Source organism: Polypterus senegalus, chromosome 13, assembly GCF_016835505.1.
Source record: "Polypterus senegalus isolate Bchr_013 chromosome 13, ASM1683550v1, whole genome shotgun sequence".
In the NCBI taxonomy this organism is placed as follows: Eukaryota; Metazoa; Chordata; class Cladistia; order Polypteriformes; family Polypteridae; genus Polypterus; species Polypterus senegalus.
In genome coordinates, this window is record NC_053166.1 from 76,757,862 (window position 1) to 76,777,634 (window position 19,773).

General features: G+C 37.4%; 1 protein-coding gene across 1 annotated transcript in view; it reads left to right on the forward strand.

Annotated features, from left to right (window-relative positions):
* Window positions 1–19,773, forward strand: part of LOC120542743 (voltage-dependent L-type calcium channel subunit alpha-1D-like) — a 210,354-nt gene that overhangs the window by 181,354 nt on the left and 9,227 nt on the right. Inside the window, exons 41-43 of the mRNA XM_039775380.1 lie at window positions 10,161–10,307; window positions 11,844–12,160; window positions 13,056–13,085. Coding sequence (XP_039631314.1) covers window positions 10,161–10,307; window positions 11,844–12,160; window positions 13,056–13,085 — 494 coding nt within the window. The remainder of the gene's footprint in view (window positions 1–10,160; window positions 10,308–11,843; window positions 12,161–13,055; window positions 13,086–19,773) is intronic.

Consider the following 19,773-nt stretch of genomic DNA (forward strand, 5'->3'; position numbering starts at 1 on the left):
AAAAGGTGTATCCACCTACAGAGATCTGGCCAGTCCCTGGTCTGCGCACCTCAGAGAGTGCCACTACTAAAATGCGGAGTTTACGCGGCTCCTCCGACAGCAGAGGAAGATGATCATCTTGCTGGAGAGACAAGAAGTTCCATGTGCCCACCCGTATGGGCCACCTCAAATTGAGAACCAAGCAGCAGGCGACTCCTCAGCACCACACCAGTTTTGATCCCCAACAGACCCGACCCTGTTGGATCTCCAACGGTTTCAACTCTTCTGGGCATGGGGCTCCCAAGGGCTTTCCCCCATCCCCTTCATGATGCGAGTAGCCTTCCTTTGGACGGCTGCAGCAGAGCTACTCCTGCGGAGAGCAAAAAGGACTCCTTTCTGTAGTCTCTGAGATTTGTGAAGTTTTTTTTTAAGGTGGCTAGAGTGCCTGGGACGGATGCAGTTTAATGTCATACCCAGAACACTGTCATCTTAATATTTAGCTAACAAAACAGCTCACTGTAGATTAAAGTAAAACTGAACCAAGACTGATGTATGGTATGGATCAGTTGAACCACTGATTCTCATGTTCAGTCCAGAAGCCCCCCTGTGGCAGCATATTTTTGTCCCAACCAATTTAGCTTTTTAATTGGTCTCCTATAGTTAAGCAAGCTGTTATATAAGCTGTATATTTAAAATCAATCCAGAAATTACAAGCTGTTTAGTGTACATTTTCGCAGTACAATGGTTGGCAAACCCCCTGACATGCTTCCTGTCTGGACACAGGGTTGTAGCTTTGGTGAGCAGCCCTGTTGGAGTTCTCAGGGCAGCTCGGGGGAGCTGCTGGAGGCAGACTTTCCTTGCACTGGGAGGTTCTGCCTGACCCAGAAGGGCTTCCTGGATGCAATGTGATGGTGCTTATAAGTATTCCCGGGTCTGGTATAAAAGAAGCTGCTCCGCTTCACCTGGTGGTCAGAGTCAGGTGGTCAGACAAAGCTACCAAAAATACCAATCAATACAACTTTCTTAAACTTTAATTTACTTTTTGAAACTTTTTACTTTTAAACTTTTAAGGACCCACTGGTCAGAATATTATCAGGTGAACAATGCATCGTTAGGTTTAAAGGCTTAGTATTGAATCATGGGCTGTGCACAGAATTCATACTCTCTTTATAAAATAATAACTAGTATATTTTGAGTATATGTTGGTCTCTTTTAAGTCTTACAGGGATTTTAAATAATTTAGAATAATTACTATTGACATAATCCATGAAGAAATAAAAATCTACAGATAATGAAATAAACTCTACCAATGCAGACGACTACTGATTTAGATCTGGTAATAATGATAAACATTCGATGATGACAGAAACAGGAGAAAAAGTTGGTGAACACTTCATAATTGGCTATACTTCTGAATTAATTTGACTTAAAATTAAATAAAAGTGATCTGATATTTACCTTGGTTCTGAAGTGAATCTTATTAAAAAACAAAAAAAATGTTCATTCTTTAGGTCGTCCCACAGCATTCACTGATTTTCTTGTAAAAAGTAGACTTTTTTTTAGATTATTACCTTTATTAAAGTCATAATTTGACTCAAATGGCCAGTCAGAAATAAGATAATTAGGTATAAGTTTGAAGGGTCCATTCTCATAAAATATTGTTTGCACTATTAATCTGCTCTGCAAGACCTGGGTTTGAGGAATAAATTGCATCTCAATCAAAATATATTTCTGAACACCTCAAAATTTGGTCAATGCTCAGGAAACATGAAATTTTCACAAAGCTTTTGCTAAAGACATTGGCCATCATTGGTCTGTTTACAGTAACATAATTATGTAAAGTTTAAAAATTAATTTGTTTGAGAAGCTGAAAAAAATTTGCTAATCTTCCCAGGAGTGTTCTTTCAATTGAACAAACGAAAGCAGTACATTGCATCAGGTAGAGACTATGGATCTGTTTTGCTAATGTCAGTGTCTATCATGAGGAAAATGATGAAACAGAACTCTGAACTTTGGAGGATAACTAGAAGGAAACCACTGCTACCCAAAAAGAACAGTGATACCTGTCTCATGTTTGTCACTGAGCAGCTGAATTATCCATGAGACTATTGGAGGAGTGCTCTTTAGACTAAATAAGGAAAAGGTTGATCTTACTGGCATGAATGAAAACTGTAACTTTTGATATATAAAACTGAAAGTGTGTTTGTCTTATATGCAAATCCACATTATTGGACTTATACCACAGGTTATGTGTAATTATAAAAATTTTCCCCCCTGGGGAAACTTTATATAGTGATTGCACATGCTCTTTATTCAGTAAGTGGTCATTGGGTGCACCTTTATGATTTGACACAGGTATGTAAACTTGCTTCCAAAAATGGGTTTAATTAGTTAAATTTTGATTAGGTGCCAATATTCTTTTCCCTGAGGATTTATTGATTGCACCTGCTATATATAGGATACGCCTACTAGTGGTGAATAGGAAGCACTACATTCTAACAGAAGCAGTTACGAAGCATATTGTTGCAATGTGTTTTACTTTGGGTTTGTGGCATGTGTTTCTGTGGGTTTTTTCTGTGCACTCCACTTTCTGTGTAAATTCCAGATATGTGCATGTTTGTATTATTGGGGACTTTACAGGTGTGTTCATAAATTTGTGTCCCTGTTGTCATGCCTTTGTGTTACTTTAAATTTGGAGCCATCTTCTCACATTTTCTTGTTGTCGTGTGGCAAACGTCATAAGGTGATTGCCCTTGGTAGTGTAATTGTGTTTCTTATATGTCAAAATGATGCACAAGAATGTAGCTCACCTTGGGATTTTGTCAGTACTAAATTCATGAGGTAATATTTATACTGGGTTAAATCATTTCTGACATCATTTGATTAAGCTTTTGATTCCTGATTTGCTTTCTAACCTTGTTTGAAACAATGTGTACCTTTCTTCCAAACCAATTTAAGATTAATTAACAATTACAGAAAATATTTCAGAGTAGTTATTGCTGGCTAAGGAGATGCTGCCAGTTTGTATATTTTAATACAAAGATAAAGAATGTTAAATCAGTGTGTTCAATAAAAACAGGGCATGAACTCCTAGCAACACTGGGTGTGTAATGGACTAAAGCTATCACCAAGTTCACTATACAATTTTTTCTGAGTAGCCAATAGTTTACCCTTCAGGTTTATATTTAATGGAAAGAATAAAAATAGATTTCAGTCTTTATATTGTTTTTATTTTAAATTCATTTCAAAATACTTCTTAAAAATTGTTTTTCTTTTTTCTTGTTAGTGGGGCTGTGTAGCAGTGAGTAGATGGAGCATAATGGCCAAATGTGAGCAAGTGGGTGTATCAAGGATTTAGACATTTTGTCTGTAGCCACATTTAAATTAAAGGGGGTAGAAAATCAAATCTTCATTTTTGTTTACACCAGCTGTTTAAATTGTGCTGGCAGCTAAACTGAAAGTTTTCATTTTAGTGTTAGTAAAAAGTGATTAAGGTTTTTGGATAGGAGTTAGAATTTTTTTTTTAATTTTTACTTTATTAAACTCTGAAGCCTGCTATGATTCAAAGTGTATATTCTGGTTGGGGAGCCAGGTATAAAACCAGGTGAGTTCAAATCAGCAGGGAAGGTAGATAAAAAGACTATTGTAAATGTGTCAATAGTTTTTACTACTACATTTGCTTAAACATTACATTTTTATTTTTGTATAAATAAGTTAAGCAATTTAGTTTAGAGGAGTGAAAGTTATTTACATTATCCACTGCCCTACCACTGTGCCACTGTGCTGCGCTGCTGCCTTGCAATAAGCAGACCTGAGCTCACTTCCCGGGTCCTCCCCGCATGGAGTTTACATGTTCTACCTGTGTCTGCGTGGGTTTCCTCCCACAGTCCAAAGACATGCGGGTTAGGTGCATTGACGATTCTAAATTGTCCCTAGTGTCTGCTTGGTGTGTGGATGGGTGTGTGTGTGTGTGCCCTGTGGTGGGCTGGCGCCCTGCCTGGAATTTGTTCCTACCTTGTGCCCTGTGCTGGCTGGGATTGGCTCCAGCAGACCCCTATGACCCTGTGTTAAGATATCGCGAGTTGGAAAATGACTTACTGCCCTACCATGATAACTACAGCTTAATTTGCGTTTTTTATTTAATCAGATTCTAGTTATCTATTTTTAGAATTTATCTGAAAAGCTTTCTTTTGTTTTCCTCTGGGTTGGTATTGGAGTTAGTGGTGTCAGCTTCAACGGGAAGTGCTCGGTTCAAGTGCACTGCAGAGTCAGTTTCTTCCACTTTTGAAGAGAGCTTCAGTTTTAACTTGACTTGAGCATCAACATAAATTACAAAGGACCGTGTTCATCTTTCACTGTCATATTGTCAATTGAACAATGGAGTTACTAATCGCCCCACACCCTTGATTCATAATCTTAATTGTGATTAATGGATGTCAGCAATATTAAAGCTGAAGAGCTGCTAAATTCATCATGACAGTTTAATGCTCAGCTTGTTGATTTCAGACTTTAATCAGTTTCTGCAGTCTAAAATTGTATGCACAATAACTGTGATACAATCTCATTCAGATAATTGTTGTTAATCATCTTGTTAGCAAGTAACAGCTGTTTATTTATAAAGCTGCTGACCATGGCAGAAGAGTTGAAAGCAGTTCTACTATTTGATATGTGATGTGCAAATCTGATACATTTCAAGACATTTAATGGGTCTGAGGCAGTCAGACACATTTTCTTTACAACCTTTGCCTCGGGGAAATAAGCTTTTCTTTATCTATTGCAATTTGAAAAAAAGAATATTTTCTATTAATATTAAAAATCAGATGTAGGACTAGTGTGGTAAAATTTATTCTTTAAATGTATAAATTGGAATGAGGCCACGTTTCGTTCTTGGTTTATATGACATTACTCAGATCCTGCCAAGATGTTGTAATGTGCAAGCAGTAGAGTTTTTGAGCAGGTGTGATGATGGAAGTGTTAACAGAATTTAAGCAAACATGTATGCCTTTTTAGTAAAGGCTGAAATTGCTTATATCATTATACAGTAATATTTATGTCTTAAAATAAAATGCATTGGAATTCAATTGTGCAATATTCTGCAATGTATTATTACTCTTTTATGTTACTAAAGCTAAATATGAAATCACATCGTTATAGGCAAAAAATGTGTCGACCTGTTACACTTTATAAGAAAAACCTTTGACTTAAATCAGTCCACTTAAAACATGTTTTGCTTTGGAAATGTGTTTCAAATATCTCTTCAATTTCTCCTCTAAGACTGACAAAACTTAGTTTATACACATGACACACATTAGTAAGTCATGTGCAATTAGTTAGTCCCTGTGGCATGAGCTTTTTATTTGCAATAGGTACAAAAATTTAGTAAAGAACATTTCACATTTAACTTATTATTTCAATATATAGAATTTTGCCATTAACATTCTTGTGGCTACATAGATGTGTGTTGCTATTAGATACATACACACTATTATTATGCTATTTCTTAAATAAATAGTTACACTTTCATAGTCAATGGAACAGGTTGAACACTAATCAGTTCTCAGATACTGTTAAAAGTACATATTAATCAGTCACAGGGAAAAGTATCCAGTGGTGCTTTGCTTTACACTTCCTTTTTTGTTTTATTTTAAGTGCGTTGAGCTTCTCTTTATATAGTCACAGTGTATTGTTGCAGTTCATGCACTGGAATAATTTGACCTAAGAAAGCAAAACAAGAGAGGAGTTAATGAGCACTGCAGCTGTACTTGACAGGCGATATCAGCTGAGATTACCTTTTTTTAGCTTTTATTACATCACCTCATTTTTCCATTTTTATTCCATCAGTTTGTGAATTCTAATTTCAGTACAAATCAGCATTAAAGACCTCCTGTCAGCTTGGGTTGAAGAGATCATCCTGGCCTATACTGTGCCATTGTGCTTGACTTTAATTTGCCAATGCTTACAAATATTATGTTTCATATTAGGCTCCTTAATTGTCATAAGACTGTAAAAACTAAAATGATTTCAGGCACCCAATTTGAATAAGAAAAGAGCATTTGTAACTATCTTGTACGACCTCTGGACTTTTCTGAAAATGCCTCTATGATAAACTTTTACAAAAAATAGGATTGAAAACAAATCAACCCCCACCCCTGAGAAAGAGAGCATGGCCAACAGAATAAAACTTAAAGCTAGTGAAAATAAATAAATTAATGAGTTTAATAGGCGGATAAAGATAAATGGAGAAGAAAAAGAAATATGAAGAGAATGTACTTCCTCAGTGCTTTAAGAGCTTATTGTAAAATATTATTGATTAGATCCTGCCAGGTTTTAAAAAAAAATTCGCAGATCCTGTTAACTGAGAATTAGGTTTTTTCCAATTTCAACTGAGGTGCCACAGATTAAAGATTCTCCATCTTAAAATGCTTTCTATATTGGTTCCATATTCTGAGTGAGTGAATCACAATTGGGGTTATTAGTATTTTGGCGATAATTTGCATTTATTGGGACACAAAGCAGGGTATGTAAAGAAGTATGGCAGGATTTTATTTCTATTGCAGACCAAGCCTGTGTATGTTCATCTATTTGTGTCCAGGTTTTTATAGCTTGTATGTTTACTGCCCAGTAATAATACTGAAAGTTAGGTAGAGCCATGCCACCTTCTTCCTTAGGTCTTTGTAGGGTCACTCTTTGGATATGTGGATGTTTTAAGTTCCAAATAAATGAGGTCATGGTTGAATCTAATTGCTTAAAGAATGATTTATTGATGTATATTGGAATGTTTTGAAATAAAAAAAGAAGCTTAGGAAGGATATTCATCTTAACAACGTTAATTCTTACAGCTAGAGTGAGATGAAGGGTTGACCATCTATGCAAGTCTTGCATAATTTTTTTCATACAGATGGCAAAATTTTGTTGATAAAGAGGTTTATGTTTACTTGTGATATTTACCCCTAGGTATTTAAACTGCAATAATAAAAGGGAAGGTGTCCAATCTAATATTGTATTCTTGAGAATTCACTGGAAAGAGCACACTTTTATTCAAATTAATTCTGAGACCAGAGATCTTTTGAAATTCTGTAAGTGCTGTTAAGACTGCAGGCACAGTATTTTGTGGGTCTGATATATACAGTACCATATCATCTGCATATAGAGAAATTTTCTGTTCAAGTCCTTCTCTGATAATCCCCTTTATCTGGTCAGCATTTCGACAGTGAACTGCCAGTGGTTCAATGGTGATTGCAAATAGCATTGGTGACAAGGGGCATCCTTGTCTGGTACCATGTTCTAGTTTAAAGTAGTCTGAACAAATGTTGTTAATACAAACTGAAGCTTCTGGATTGGTATACAGTAGTTTGATCCATGCACAAATGTTCGGGCCAAACCCAAATTTCTCTAATGTAGTGAAAAGGTAGTTCCATTCAATCATATCAAATGCTTTTTCTGCATCCAATGATAATAATATCTCTGGGGTGTTTGACTTTGCAGGTGAATATATTACATTAAACAGGCGTCGGAGATTGGAAGCTAAGTGTCGGCCTTTAATAAATCCAGTTTGATCTTGTGATATTACCAAAGGCAGCACTTTCTCCATCCTTCTAGCTAGGACTTTGGAGAGTATCTTAACATCATTATTCAGAAGTGAAATTGGTCTGTATGATGCACATTGTAATAAGTCCTTATTTTGTTTAGGAAAGACGGTGATTAATGCTTGGCGAAAAGTTTGAGGTAGAATTTGATTGTCTCTAGCTTCTGTAAATGTTGCTAATAAGAGGGGAGCTAGCTGAGTGGAGAATTTCTTATAAAATTCGACAGGGTAGCCATCAGTGCCTGCTGATTTCCTGCTCTGAAGTGACTTTATAGCATCTAGTAATTCTGAAAGCACCAGAGGTTTATCCGTTCCTCTGCAATAAATCTATTTGTGGTATCTGTAATGTATCCAGAAATGCATTCGATTGTGTGTTGTCTTCTTTAAACTCAGTAGAATATAAGGATTTATAGTAGTCTCTAAATGTGTGCATTGTATTTTTATGGTCAATGATTTTCTCTCCATTCATGTTAGTGATTGCTGAGATTGCATTGCAAACTTCTTGCTTGTGGATTTGTTGAGCTAAGAGCTTATTAGCTTTCTCTCTGTGTTCATAGTAATGATGTCTTGATTTAAAAATGAGTTGTTCAGTTTGTTTGGTTGTTAAGAGCTTGAGCTCTGAATGCAAAGCCTTTATTTTCCTATGAAGAGCCTCACTTGGACACCTGGCATATTCTTCATCTATTCTAGTAATTTTGCTGGTTAGCTCTGATACCTTCTTGGTTTCTAATTTATTTCTGTGGGAAAGATATGAAATAATCTGTCCTCTTAAGAAGGCCTTTAGAGTTTCCCAGAGTATTCCTGCAGAGACCTCTGAGGATGTATTTGTCTCTAGGAAGAAACTGATTTGTTTTGATATAACTTCTGTACAGTTCTCATCTGCTAATAGAAGTGGGTTAAGATGCCACCTGCAAGATGAGTATGTGGGGCATAATGATTTTAGCTCTTAGATCAGAGGGGCATGGTCGGAAATAACAATAGTGTCGTACTTGCAAGATTTAATCATAGGCAAGAAATTATTATCTATAAAGAAATAATCAATTCTTGAGTAGCAATGATGCACTGGTGAGTAGAAGGAATATGTTCTTGAGTTTGGGTTTAGAAACCTCCAGGGGTCTGATAAGTTGTGGTCAGTTAAAAACTGTGTAATTGTCTTTGCAGTGTTAGATGTCATCCCCCCTGTGACAGGAGACCTATCTAAGAGTGGATTTAAAACACAATTAAAGTCCCCAGCCATTATAATTTTATGAGTGTTCACATTGGGAATGGATGCAAATACATTTTGCATGAATTCCCTATCATCGACATTGGGTGCATAAACATTTATCAAAATCACTTTACAGTTAAATAAGTTGTCCGTGACAATCACATATTTCCCTTCAGGATCAAATACTACATCTGATGTTACAAATGAGACTGTTCTATCTATGAGGATTCCCACACATCTAGTTTTCTTTGTAAAGCTGGAATGGAACATTTGGCCAGTCCAGTCTTTTTGCAACCGGAACTGATCCTTGCTTAATAAGTGGTAAAAATACTATTTTAGCGTTTAGACCTGTGAGGTGAGAGAATACTTTCTTTCTCTTTAATTCATTATTCAGGCCTTTAACGTTTTAGCTCACAAAGTTAACTGTCCCATCATGGAGACATTGATTTTGAATTTTTGATGTCATTTTGTAGTCTTAACTGGAAGTGAGACAGTTTTAACCTTAATTTCCAATTTTCCCACAAGTTATTGCCATGCAGCCCATTGTTACGTTGGAAGTTATAATTATAAGGATTAAAAGGATAGATTAGATATAGCTTGCTCTCTTTCTCTCCCCCCTTATCACCCCACGCCACCATTTTGCCTCCCCACGTGAGTCTGGACCCCACTTCACAAAGTCCCAGTCCTCTGACATACCTAGAGACAGAGCACGTTGGGAAATTTTAATGTAAAAAATGCAAATATTATGGGAACACAATTCCACTTATTTATTAAGATTGGATGGAGTAACATTCCCAAATCCACATTGGCTGACAAAATGGAGAATGACATACACACGTGTCTGCAAGTGAGGTACAGTGAATGCTTTGATTACTAACTTTAATCCTCTATCATGGACAGTGCACAAGGGGAAACTACAGTAGCACAAAGTATACCAATACATATACAGAAGAAAGTGGTTCAAGTTCTCCTCCACTGACTTAAAGGTAAGGTTTAGGAATAACTGAAGGCAGAGGTAATACTCATGCCAGACAGGTAAAGATGAGAACCATTCTGAATGAGTGCTCATTCATTTCTTGGGTGTTCCTGCACTTGCTCACTAGGGAAGTCTTGAAGCCATGCTGCTGTGAATACATGGAGGGTAAAGCTATTTTTTTGTAGCTAGGATTTTCACAGTGGAACATTTGCAGTAAAAACCCTGCTTATCTGAACTCGAATAGTGTGCTACTGATAGATAAACACAGCTTCAACTAGTTGTGTCTCAATGTAACAAAATAACATTACATACAGTATCTTGTTCAGGAATATATGGTTACATTCAACAAGGACTTATTTTTAGACCGAGAATATAATTTTGATTGTTGGCTAATTGAATATATTTGTTGCTAGGCTGGCTTGCGTACATTGCAGAATATTGGGCCTGAAATCCGCCTGGCAATGTCATGTGACCTGGAAGGGGGGGAGGAGGAGGATGAAGAAGAAGATGAAGAGGAAGAGGAGGAAGATGCAGGAGAGGACGATGATGCTCATTATAAGGTCAGTCATAACAGCTTACTTCCACATGCACTCAACTGGTATTCTTCTAAAGAGGTTGTTATTGTACTGTGTTGGCTATGCATGTGAGAAGAGTTTCCCACAGCTGAATAAAAGTTTGTGTTGTGCTGGACTTGTGCCTCGTGTCTGCCTGTGTCAGGTTTGGGTAACTGATTTTCTCACGCTTATTTCCTAATTTCATGTGGAGTTGCCAGAGCTTAAGGCAGGTTGTCAGAATGAACAGAGTCAGTTGTTCAAAGTCTGAATAATGACCCTAGTGTTTATAAAAATGTCAAGGATTATTCTGACTTTGCAAATTTTCAAAAGCACCCTGTGGTGAAGCGAGTAAGTGGACTCTGGCAGTGAGTGTTTGTTTTTAAAATCCAGTGCAGCTCAGTTTTGGTGTGTGGGTGTGTGTGCTTGCTGCACAAAATCAAGTGGCCCTAAAGGTATTTAATGGGGAAATTGGCTGATCATGCATTCACGTGCAAATGCGGTCAATTCAACTGGTTCCTGCATTGACAGGCAGTGGGTTGTTAATGGAAGCACCTGCGCCCATAAGTGTAAAGAGTGCCTGAAGAGAGTGATAGGGGAAAAAAGAAAGAGCAAAAGGAAACTAAAGGAGTCAAGGAAGTAAGAGCAATGGAAAAATACTGGAAAGGATTGACTGAGGCCAGTATGGTGTGAAGTCAGCAAAATGTTATGGGGAAGTCCCAAAAAGGCAGCTGAGTGAGGGGTACTCTAGGGGTGGTCAAGATCACTCTTCCTGAACAACGGAAAACAGGAGCAAACATGAGAGATCCTGCAGATACAGACAAAGCAAGACAGTCAGGCTCAGTACATCCCAGTGGTTGCCAATTTATTTATTTATTGAAAGAAGATTGTGCACTGCTGCTTTTTGCACATGTTTGGACATTTGTTGGATCATTTTGTTTGGAATAAAAAGCACAAAGTGCTGTTTAGCCCCTGACTTATTGTTGTTTATCCTCATTGCACTAGTCCGTCTTGGTAGGTGACTGTCGAAGGAATGATGACAGCTGTGGGCAACTCAGGCATCACCTATCCCCATTAAAACTTTTTTTTTTAAATATATATTTGTCTATTAAATACATTTAAGCAAGTGGGCTTATTCAGTGTAACAGATCGCAGGTATATGTATATATCCATAATCAGTGCCTTCTCATTGATTTTGGCGTTTCCGTAAACACTTCTCAATTTAGGTAGAAAAGATGATTGTTGGAGTTACTAGGACTTGGCAAAAATCATTAGCAATTATTTCAGGATAGTTTAATGAATATCCTATTTTGGAGTAAGATGATTCTATATTATTTATTATTTTAAATAATAAGAAGCTGTGAGTCTTATATTGTAAAGGAGGGATCTGTCCAGATCAAAAACAAAAGTAGTATACAAACATTTTTTTGGCAAAATGACAAAAGAAGGGTCTTAAACTAGAGTAATGTTATTAAACAATAATAAACATTAAACAATAATTTAAACAATATTTCCTTCCTCTTTACTTTTTCTTGTTCTATACAGAGTGACAGCACAATATCAAACCACACAGGCCACGTGTCTGTCGACCGCCGCAGTTCAAAATCCTCTGTAGCTGCTCAGTCTACCCACTCCATTGGCAGTATAGGTGGTAATTCAGGAGGAGGAGAAGGAGGAGAATCCATGACCAACGGAGGTGTGGGACATCGGCGAGTTTCAGTGGCAAGTCTACATAAAAATCATGTTCCTAATGGTGGTATGACCTCAGGGCAGGCAACAGAGAACAGTGATGCTGGAGGAGGAGAGGATGACACTAACAGCAAGCCTGGAACAGACCATTTTCCCAAAGCCATTTCTAACAGGTGAGCATTGGACATTTCTTATTTTTTTCTTATAAGCTCTGCTAATTTGGTGATTTCATGGTTTATCTGATGTTTTGAAAATGATGATAATCAAATATTCTGATTTGTAGGTAACAGAAAAGTATAGGTGATTAGTGTTTCAGCACTTTTTAATTTGTCATTTGCACACATAAAATTCATAGCATAAGTCTAAATTCAGATTCTGCTATGCTGTGTTAAATCATCTAAGCTCTCCAGTCTTTTTACACCAATAGATCCTATTAATGGAATTTAAATTATACAAATCATAAATGAGCCCACTAATGAAAAATGTATCTGTGAGTGTTAAGTAAGTGTATGCTGCTCACCCAACCAGTGAGACTATTGAAAATACCGGTTGTGGTGGTGGTGGTGGTGGGGGTGCCTCCTTACTGCTTTACTTTGTCTGTGAAACAGATAATGCTGTCTTGAATTTACTGAAGACCATAATAGCATTTTTTATAAACATAAAAAATATGCTTGTAAATGCAGACTTTTTTAACACAATGTTGATTTAACATGTGTCGATTGTATGCATAAAAATAACACATGTTCAGTTTGTCAAGGAAGCATAAAAGAGCTATACACTATATGTTGTCTTGGAATGGTATTAAGATACAGTAAAATGAGCTATCATATGCTGGCTGATACGTATGCAGAGAAGGTATAAAGTGACATACTGTACTTCTACATAACGGAAGTGTATATAAGCCTTGCAAGCCCAGTGCCATCACAAACACAACCACATAGCACAAAACTGTGACTCTGAAAAGATTGAGACTCCAAGTATCATTTCAAAAACACAATCCTCCGCTGTTAAAGGGGAGTAATATTAATTTTGTCATTTGTTTTTTCTTTTCCATCTTTCAAAATAAAGTAGAGCTCGTTATTATGACAGATATATGAGGTAAGATTTTTAAGGGGTGGAATCACTTCTACCCCTATGCTCACGTAGTCATGCATTTTTTGGAATATTTCCATTGTTTTAATTCATCATAGCTTTACTTATTTCTTCATTTCTGTGTTTCATTTTCTTTATAGTATGTTGTGCTGTCATTGCATTGCTTTCATTATTTTAACTCTGTTTTACACAACAAATGTATGATTAGTATAGAATAATATGATTGTTTGTTGATAAAGATATATGAAACCCCCTTATTTTTACACAGTACATACTGAGTTAAATCTGTTAAGTGCTCCCTGTCTGACTCGGTGTTTTTTTAGTCAAACAGTTTCTTAACCGGATACCTTTTACCACTTTATATGAAAGCAGCTTGTTGATTGAAATACTGTATCTGTACTGAATTTTAAGTCCTAGATAGCAAATTATATTTTTTATTTCATTTTCAGCAAAGATGCATGTTTTATACATATTATTCTTGGCTGGTTTTTGCTTAGTCCTTTGTATATCATTAGTTAGAGCAGCCCCTTCATGATGAACACATTTAATCGCTCTTTATTTTATATTGCATCATTAACATGAACTATTGCTGTCTCTACACAGGGCTAGCAAGATTATAATTTGCTAGCATATATTAAAGTTGATCAGTACTGTAAAAGAAACATCATTGCCAATGACAAAAATGTATTACTAGCTCACGTCAAGAGGACCTTGGAAGTACGTTTAACAGATTTGACAGGGCAAGTGTCAAAAGAACTAACCCAGGACCGTTAATGTATAATAAAGGCAGAGTGGTGGCTCTGAGGCTATGGCTCTGCACTGGCAATTGAAAGGTTACCAGTTCAAATCACATAAATGCCAGAACTGATTCTTCTCCGTTAGGGCCTTGAGCAAGGCCCTTAACCTGCAATTGCTCCTTCTCGCGTATGACGTTAACCTGCATCCAGCCGTGCAAACAGGTCCTCCAACATGCAGGGAAAACTTGGGGGTTGGCGGCAGGAGTGGGACTCCGGCCACTGTAATTCTGGATTCCATTCCATAAACTAGTGTAATGCTGAGGCATCATCCATTGCAGAGCTGCGCTTTGGATCCTAATTTGGGATCCTGAGGTGGTTCGTTGTGTGGTGGGTGCAGCAATGTGCTGTATCAGTGCATGCTTCCAACCTCTCTCTCTTACTGTATAAAATATGACAATATGGTGCATAGAAAAAGTGATGGACAAAGTAGCATTAAGTGGCAAAATGCATCAAGCATAGCTACAGTGTAACAGTGTACAGTGTACAGAGCTGAAGGGTAGAAGACAAGCTTAATATAGTACTGTGAGATGATGACAGAACAATCACTTTGAAAAGCAAAAATCATACAGATTTACAAATGAAAGGGCAACAATTAAAACAACAGAGAAAACAAATGGGGTTTTAGAATGAATTTAAATGTCTAGATACATGGAGCATCATGGATATGTTTAGAGTGTACTGAGTAGGCACTAGAAAACTCAGTATTTACTGAGAATTGTAAAATAAGATTTTGGAAGAGTATGGGGGCCAACATCAGAAGGTCTCAGATGTCCAAATTATATGGTGTAGTATCACAGACAAATATTCTCTTATGCTGGAACAAGCCATTTGTAAGTCAGTTTGAGAGCTTTGAAGAAGATTCAGTGCTTGAATGGTTTGACTGTAAGCCAGTGAAGATGGGTCAACTCAGGGTAATTTAATTATAGTGTCTGGTAGCAGAATGCTGGATCTGTTGATATTTCACAAACAAAACTGTTAAGAAAAGCACCAAAGTAGTGTAACCAAGAAGTAATAAAAAATATTGTATTTTAACCATTTAATCTAGAGACCTACACGCAGACCCTGGCAATGTTCAGATGGTAATGAAGTGGAACTATAACTGCAGCCTAGTTGTGAGATTCAAATGCCAGCCTACTAGAAGGTTCCACTCATCCCAACTTAGTTTGTTTAGACAATTCAGAAGCATTTTGTAGTTTACAATCAACAATAGATTGGCAGTGTGGTATAGCGTTTAAAGTTTTGGAGTTCAAACCCTGAGGCTGTGGGTTCAAATCCTGCTACTGACACTGCGTGGCCCTGAGCAAGGGTAACTTCACCTGCTTGTGTTCCTATTGAAAAAAAACAAAACAAAACAAATGTAGCCCATTCTATCTCTCAATTGTTGTAAGTCAACTACATGAAGGCATACAACAGTTAGGTAGAGAACTAACAGTGCAGAAGACCAGCATCACCAGTGTTAAGGAGGAGTTTTTCTCAATTTGTACTGGGCAGTTGAGGTCAGAATCTAGACTGGAAATTTTCAAATGGTTTTTAGGTTGGTGCTTAATAAATGGAGAACAAACTATGAACTGAAACTTATAAGCCATGAAAGAAAGATAACATTGGAAGACTTTTGGAGAGGAAAGAGGGGTCAAAGTTTGGCTTCTTCAGTACAATTACTGTACAACACTTTTAGGCTTCAGAGAAGCAGGAATTGGGCTTGAATGAAGAAAAAGATTGATAGTGTAGGTGATCAAAGAAATACATAAGAAATCAAAGAATGTAAAGTGTGATCATATACATCATCAATATAGGCCTTAAGACAACAATAATCATGGCTGCAAAGAAATTTAAAAATGGAAAAGTTAAGAGGTCTATTAATTTTTTACATTTAAGATGTCTCACTTAAAGGTTTTCCAATGTTGTTACTTGTCCTAGTGTGTATATAAACACAGGGAACTTCAGTTTCTGTATTATATCTTGCCTGAAGAAGGGGCCTGAGTTGCCTCGAAAGCTTGCATATTGTAATCTTTTAGTTAGCCAATAAAAGGTGTCATTTTGCTTGACTTCTCATACATAATACATCCATAATGGCTGACACGGTACAACACCCTAGTACCACTTTCAATAACATAAAGTATCAGTTGCCATGATTTTTATGTAAAGTATTTTTAAGCGTATATTTGTGAGGTTTAATGATGAAATTAGTGAGTAATTCTCAAATAAAAATGACAATAAAAATAGAAATTAAAAAAATAACATAGTAAACCTAATAGTTAAGGGAAATTATTCTTACAAAACGAGTGGATTAATATGAAAGAGAATAGAAGAAGATATTGAATAGATCCTTGTGCAATTAAATCAACAATTGTAATATCTATATTATTTTTGTTGAAAAGCAAAGCATAAATTACAATATATTTCTGACTCAGCAGAATAAATCACACATAAATTATTTAATCATTGATTTCAATTAACAAAAGAATTACCCTATCATTAAGTAAGAGAATTGGTGGAAGACACTGCCATCTCTGGAGTCAAGTAAGAGAAATACTCATTCCTGTTTTCTTTTTCCAGGTTTTCATACTTTAGAATGATACAATGTCCCCCACCTCTCTTCCGCAAGCTCTATTCTACACAATTGCTTTCATCTTGTGCGGTGTCTGAAATCATATCACTTAAACACGTCATTTAACATTTTTAGTTCTCTCAGAAGGCAGAAGTAAAGCTTCTGAACTTTAGATTTTCTGTTCACACCAGATGGAAAATTCATCACTAAGCATTGTCAATGCCTTTCTGCTCAGATTAATCTGAAACTGCAGCAGCTGAGCACACTTCATTGACCTTTGATGTTGATGGGGAGGCTGGGAGTTGTGGGGAGCTAGCTGCATAATCAAATTAATTTAGCAATAAAAAGAAATGACAGAACCACTTTGTCATATATACTTAATGCATAAAATTACAGTGTTTATGATTTTCTTTCCCAGCTACCAGTTTTTGTGAATAGAAGCGATTGTCAGTGTTTTCTGAATACCATTCTTGCCCTTACATTAAGAAGAAGCTGTCAGGATGGCCTCCTGGGTTTATATGGAGTATCCAACAGTAGAATAAATCAAGGATTCCAAAAAAAAAAAAAATGAAAACAAGTGGTCAAATAGACCTTACCCATTAAGACCTTTATAACCCTACTGCTCCAGCTATTTAGTCATCGTACAACAAATGCCCAAATCAGAAAACCAAGCTTTAAATGTTACTTATATACTCAAACCAGGGTTAGTAATAAAAAGTGTAAGACTGTTTGTTATTAAAAAATCATATCTTGAGGCCAGACAGTATTTAACTGTTAATTGTTATATTTACTGTTTTATATATAATTATATTCATTTTTAAGAATGAGTGATCCAGGAAGTATCTATTTTTAAAACACTCAGTAACACAACAAAGTAAGCGTACTCAGAGGTGTCCAGTGATAGATAGATAGATAGATAGATAGATAGATAGATAGATAGATAGATAGATAGATAGATAGATAGATAGATAGAGTGCATCCGGAAAGTATTCCCAGCGCATCACTTTTTCCACATTTTATGTTACAGCCTTATTCCAAAATGGATTAAATTCATTTTTTTCCTCAGAATTCTACACACAACACCCCATAATGATAACGTGAAAAAAGTTTACTTGAGGTTTTTGCAAATTTATTAAAAATAAAAAAACTGAGAAATCACATGTACATAAGTATTAACAGCCTTTGCTCAATACTTTGTCGATGCACTTGTGGCAGCAATTACAGCCTCAAGTCTTTTTGAATATGATGCCACAAGCTTGGCACACCTATCCTTGGCCAGTTTCACCCATTCCTCTTTGCAACACCTCTCAAGCTCCATCACGTTGGATGGGAAAGCATCGGTGCACAGCCATTTTAAGATCTCTCCAGAGATGTTCAATCGGATTCAAGTCTGGGCTCTGGCTGGGCCACTCAAGGACATTCACAGAGTTGCCCTGAAGCCACTCCTTTGATATCCTGGCTGTGTGCTTAGGTTCGTTTTACCTGCTGAACGATGAACCGTCGCTCCAGTCTGAGGTCAAGAGTGCTCTGGAGCAGGTTTTCATCCAGGATGTCTCTGTACATTGCTGCAGTCATCTTTCCCTTTATCCTGACTAGTCTCCCAGTTCCTGCCGCTGAAAAACATCCCCACAGCATGATGCTGCCACCAACTTGCTTCACTGGGATGGTATTGGCCTGGTGATGAGCGGTGCCTGGTTTCCTCCAAACGTGACGCCTGGCATTCACACCAAAGAGTTCAATCTTTGTCTCATCAGACCAGAGAGTTTTGTTTCTCATGGTCTGAGAGTCCTTCAGATGCATTTTGGCAAACTCCAGGCACGCTGCCATTTGCCTTTTACTAAGGAGTGGCTTCCGTCTGGCCACTCTACCATACAGGCCTGATTGGTGGATTGCTGTAGAGATGGCTGTCCTTCTGGAAGGTTCTCCTCTCTCCACAGAGGACCTCTAGAGCTCTGACAGAGTGACCATCAGGTTCTTGGTCACATCCCAGACTAAGGCCCTTCTCTCCCGATTGCTCAGTTTAGTTGGCCATCCAGCTCTAGGAAGAGTCCTGGTGGTTTTGAACTTCTTCCACTTACGGATGATGGAGGCCACTGTGCTCATTGGGACCTTCAAAGCAGCAGAAATTTTTCTGTAACCTTCCCCAGATTTGTGCCTCGAGACAATCCTGTCTCGGAGGTCTACAGACAATTCCTTTGATTCCTTGGTTTGTGCTCTGACATGAACTGTCAACTGTGGGACCTTATATAGACAGGTGTGTGCCTTTCCAAATCATGTCCAATCAAATGAATGTACCACAGGTGGACTCCAGTTAAGCTGCAGAAACATCTCAAGGATGATCGGGGGAAACAGGATGCACCTGAGCTCAATTTTGAGCTTCATGGCAAAGGCTGTGAATACTTATGTACATGTGCTTTCTCAATTTTTTTATTTTTAATAAATTTGCAAAAACCCCAAGTACACTTTTTTCACGTTGTCATTATGGGGTGTCGTGTGTAGAAATCTGAGGAAAAAATAAATTTAATCCATTTTGGAATAAGGCTGTAACATAACAAAATGTGGAAAAAGTGATGCGCTGTGAATACTTTCCGGATGCACTGTAGATAGATAGATAGATAGATACTTTATTAATCCCCAAGGGGAAATTCACATACTCCAGCAGCAGCATACTGATAAAACCAATATTAATTAAAGAGCAATAAAAGCGCAGTGCAAGTTAAAAAATGGAAGGAGAGAGTGTAAGGCAGGTATAACAGTCTATAATATTGTGTTGTGTTAACGTTTACCCCCCGGGTGGAATTGAAGAGTCGCATAGTGTGGGGGAGGAATGATCTCCTCAGTCTGTCAGTGGAGTAGGACGGTGACAGCAGTCTGTCGCTGAAGCTGCTCCTCTGTCTGGAGATGACACTTTTCAGTGGATGCATTGGATTCTTCATGATTGACAGGAGCCTGCTCAGCGCCCATCACTCTGCCACAGATGTCAAACTGTCCAGCCATGTGGATCTGCTTGCATTAAACATTTTGCACAAAACAGGTGAGACATGAGTGAGAGATTATTCTTAAACTAGAGCAACAGAGCAGTTTATTGATGCATAGTAGGCCAATGTGTGTGGGTCATGAATTAGTATTGTATAAAAACATGATTGTGCAATTGCTTTCCCAAGAAATTGGTGGGCTCTGGAGGATGTGAAGCGGATTGTAAGTAGCCTTCCAGAATGTGCCACACACGCTCTAATAAAGAACAATCCGAGTATAGTGGACATACTTTTCCAGTTGTAAGTGGAATCCAGCACGGCCGCCTCAATGGGTTGTATGATGAGTCACATGATCTTCTTGATAAATATTTATG